This window comes from Acanthisitta chloris, unplaced genomic scaffold, assembly GCF_000695815.1.
Source record: "Acanthisitta chloris isolate BGI_N310 unplaced genomic scaffold, ASM69581v1 scaffold2777, whole genome shotgun sequence".
Lineage (NCBI taxonomy): Eukaryota > Metazoa > Chordata > Aves > Passeriformes > Acanthisittidae > Acanthisitta > Acanthisitta chloris.
The window spans coordinates 9,885-14,354 of record NW_008683029.1 but is presented as its reverse complement, the minus strand read 5'-3'; the positions used below and the strand labels follow the sequence as shown (position 1 = coordinate 14,354).

Genomic DNA, 4,470 nt, shown 5'->3' with positions numbered 1-4,470 from the left:
TTTAGGCTTGAAACTGTGGTTGCTACTGAGAGAAGGAGAAAAAAATCTCTTTCTGAAGCATCTGGTGCTTGCAGGGAAGCAGCAACCAAAGAGAGGATGAAAATAGCAGCTCATGCTGCTGCAAAATGATGTGGAAGGAGAGGAAGATGTAGCAAAAAGGAATGGGAAAAGGAGTAGGTAAAAATTAAATGGGGAAGGGAGTTTTGAGAGATTTTTGGAGACTGGCAGGAGGACCTCCATCCTACACCAGTAGGGTTGGGAATGGCCATTTCTCCAGTTGAATGTGGGCAAGGTTCAATAGGCTGAACACAGGCATCCAATTCCATCTGATGTACCCCAGGGCACCCATCACCCTGTTTTCCACATCAACTCTGGCTCCTGCTGCTGGAAAAATATTTACATGGAGAGTGAGGGATCAAAACAGTGAGATCTGAGCGAGTTATGAGCCAGGAGAAGGAAGGTTTAATCACTGTAATGTGGGAGTTGCACAGCTCATTTTCAGGTTGATTGAACCCATTTGTCAAGGAGGTTTGAATTTGCAAATTATTTCAGGCCCTGAAACAAGGATTTTTTATTTAATAATCAAAACCATGTTGCTTTGTCATTTCTAAATTAAAGACTACTAACTAAACAACATCAAGGGACCAAATCCTGCATGAAATTCCACTTGAAATTAGCAGCATCCACTAAAACCCGTATGTGTTTTGACCTAAAGCAAATGTTTCCCTGACTTTGGAATGATTCAAGATTGGACATGGTTTCACTTGACAACAAACCAAACAGATTTTCCCTGGGGCTAAAGTGCAACTAGTTCTCAGTTTACTTTTTTCCCTATTTTTTCCCCTTCATTTCTCACTTCTGAGCCAGACAGCAAAGGGCTAATTATGTATTCACCCTGCAGAGCTGTGCAAGAATCATAGAATCATCATAGAATATAGTTGTCATAGAATCATGGAATCATCAAGGCTGGAAGAGACCTTTAAAATCATCAAGTCCAACCACCCACCAGCACTGCCACTGCACCCCCTAAACCTTATCACCCAGCACCAGATACAGACACCTCTTGAACACCTCCAGGGATGGTGACTCCACCCCCTCCCTGGGCAACTATTCCAGCACCTTTTAGTGGAGTTGGGCTGAGGTTGCCAAAGAGAAGGAAAACTCCGAAAAGAGAGTGTCTAACATCCCTCCAGAGATGGATAAAGGGGATAAGAGATCCAGAGGAAAACACATGGGTGGGTTTTACAGATGCTCATTTTTCATTCCTCTCTGCCCCTCTGAAAAAATGCCAGGAGTGGTGATTCCACTTTTTGGGGGAGCTGGCTGAGGTTGCCAAAGTGTAGGAAAACACCTTCCAGAGATGGATAATAGGGAAAAGAGATCAAAAGCAAACCACAGTTGGGTGGATTTTACAGATGCTCATTTTTAATTCCTCTTTGCCCCTCAGGCCTTGTCTCCTCTGACAAGGAGAGTGCATCCTACGTGCTGAGGAAGCCTGAGGGTGGCAACTTGCTGGCCATCATCGTTGGTGGGGCACAGGAGGCACTGGATGCCCATCCAGGATCCTATACTTTGCTGCTGAAGAACAGGAAGGGATTCGTGCGTGTGGCCATCCAGCATGGGTGATGCAGGGCATGGGGTCCAGGGGAGCTTGGGGTGGAATGTGGCTGGTTAAGGAGGTATTTCTATTTGGGAAAGGAAGGTATTTTGGGATGGGCTTTGCTGATCTTCATACCCCCATGTTGGGTTTGACTCCCTGCAGCACCCCATTGATCCCTGCCTTTTCCTTTGGAGAGAATGACCTCTTTGATCAGGTGAGGAACCCGAAGGGCTCCTGCCTGAGGTGGATCCAGCACCGGCTCCAGCAGATCATGGGCATCTCCCTTCCCCTCTTCCATGCACGGGGCATCTTCCAGTACAGCTTCGGACTCGTACCCTACCGGCGGCCCATCTGCACCGTGGGTGAGTCAATCCACAGAAATCTGGCATGATGCTGGTCACCCTCAGACTGGCCAAACTGGGGACCAGGGACAGTCCCTGTTATGTCATCCTGTCCAGGATGCATCCTGAAACATCTTAAGCCATGGCTGGCATGGCTGAAGCATCATGTCAGAGGGCATGAGCAGTGGTGGGCTAGAAATGTGTTGGCAAACTAGCATCCCCAACTGCTCATGTGTCACACCGGTTTGGCACTCTGGCTTGATCTTATGACAGATTCCAGGTCATCTGGGCAGTGCTGGGAAAGCCCCAGAGCAAATATGGCCACCCCATCACCCCTGTGAGGTGCAGAAAACCCCAACACCAGTGCAAGCTGGTGACACAAGCCACTGCAATAGCCCTGGGTTAAATGTCTTCCAAACCAGTTTTACAAACACGAGTATGATCAGCAAGTTAAGGGAGGGGATTCTGCCCCTCTGCTCTGCTCGGGTGGACCTATCTGCAGTGCTGCCTCCAGCTCTGGAGCACCACAGCAGAAGGATGTGAAGCTGCTGGAGCAAGTCCAGAGGAGGGCACGGAGATGCTCTGAGGGTACGTCTGCTCTGGAGCCAGGCTGGGAGACAGGGGAGTGTTCAGCCTGGAGAAGAGAAGGCGCCAGGGAGACCTTAGAGCTCCATCCAGTGCCTGAAGGGACTCTGAGAGAGCTGGAGAGGGACTTTGGACAACAGTCTGGAGTGGTATGAAGGTGGATTTAGATTAGATATTAGGAGAAAATTGTTCACTGTGAGGGTGGTGAGGCATTGACACAAGTGGCTCAGAGAAGCTGTGGCTACCCCATCCCTGGAATTGTTCAAGGCCAGGTTGGATGGGGCTTGGAGCAACCTTAGCAGAGGGTTGGAATGAGATCATCTTTAACGTCCTTCCAACCCAAACCAGTCTGTAGTTCTGTGAACACCTAAGCAGTTTGCAGGTTTGCCTAGTGTCCTGTGCAGACACATCTGCAAACTCAAACCTCCTTGCATGTGAACAAGAGGAGCCATTTTGACCAAAAACCATGCCCATGGGAGACCAAATTTTCAGATAATCTTTGGTTTTGAAAAAGTTTTGCCTGGTTTCAACAACTCCATGCTTGACCCACAACGTGGCTGATGCTCTGTGAATTAATCTAATTAAAGACACTATTTGGATAGATCAGAGCTCATCCACTGATTAAGTTTGACAATCAACAATTACTTCTAATTGTATTACAACCTGTTTGGATTGTCTCAATGGTTTTATGAGCTGTGTAGTATCACAAGGGCTCTTCATTAGCTGGATGAGGAATAGTGTTTCAGAATGTTGAAACACTTGACAAACTTGACAAACACAGTGTCAGGTACTTCATGGACTGCCTTGTCCCCTGCAGGCACCTAGTCCTGCTCCTGGTGGCTCTGGGAAACAGGAAGGTCCCTCTTCTACTGCTAGGAATCAAAATAAATAGATTTTTCCTTGAATAAAATGTGATTTTCTAAAGATAAGTGGGTACTTGGTTCCTAATAAAAATCTTTCACAGAAGCTTTAATCTGAGCAAAGTGGAAACTCCTCAATTGCAACTGTATTTACATAGCCTTGGGCTCCCCTGTGCCTCACTTTCCCTGTTTGCAATGCAGTTTCCCAAGGCCATGTGGGAACAGCTTGGAAAGCCCAACCCAAATATTATCTTGTCTTTATCTGCAGCATATCAGAGATGTGAGAAGCAGCTCTAGGGCCTGCACTGGGATACAACACTTATTACTTCACAAAACTACCCAAAGGGTCTTTGGGATTAACCAGCTCTGCAGACAGGGAAACTGAGGCAAGGATAGGTGTGAATTTGGAGACCAGCAGCTTGACCAGTGATCTCCTCACCTCCTTGGCTGTGCTACCTCTCAAACTGCAGGACATGACTGGTCTTATCTGTCCACCATATCCTTGGGGAAGTAGACCCCAGCTCTGTGCTAGGATGTGCAGATTGTTAGAGGGAACAGCCACTGACTCCTCCTAATGCCTATGCTTCTTTTCCAGTTGGAAAGCCAATTCCAGTGCAGAAGAAGTTCAAACCCTCTGATGAAGAAGTTGACGAAGTCCACCAGAAATACCTCAATGCATTGTCCAAGCTCTTTGAGGAGCACAAAGCTAATTATAACATCCCAGAAGATGCACACCTGGAATTTATATAGCAAGGTGAAACGATGGAGATCAAGCTCCAAGACTTCCCTTTCTCTGGAACTACTTCACAGCCTCATCATAGTCACAGTTAACATATGGTTTGTACAGTTTAGAGAGGAGGACTTGATTTTCCCAGCATGGGTACAGAGCCAGAGCTTTCATTTTTTTCTCCATGTAGGACATATAAAAGACATAAAGAAGAAGAAAATCCCATCTGTGGCCATCACTATTAAACCTCCCCAGCACAAACCTCACACTTTCAGTCTGGCTTGGATGAGTTTTTCCAGATATTTCCAGGCAGATCTGAATTACTGAATGTTCCCTTTGCACTATTTTAATTCCAAA

The 4,470-nt window shown here is 46.7% G+C and overlaps 1 protein-coding gene across 1 annotated transcript in view; it reads left to right on the top strand.

Annotated features, from left to right (window-relative positions):
- MOGAT2 (monoacylglycerol O-acyltransferase 2) overlaps positions 1-4,136 on the top strand; it is a 22,338-nt gene extending 18,202 nt beyond the window's left edge. The window contains exons 4-6 of the mRNA XM_009078740.1: positions 1,448-1,622; positions 1,763-1,962; positions 3,982-4,136. Coding sequence (XP_009076988.1) covers positions 1,448-1,622; positions 1,763-1,962; positions 3,982-4,136 — 530 coding nt within the window. The remainder of the gene's footprint in view (positions 1-1,447; positions 1,623-1,762; positions 1,963-3,981) is intronic.
- Positions 4,137-4,470: the final 334 nt, after the last annotated feature.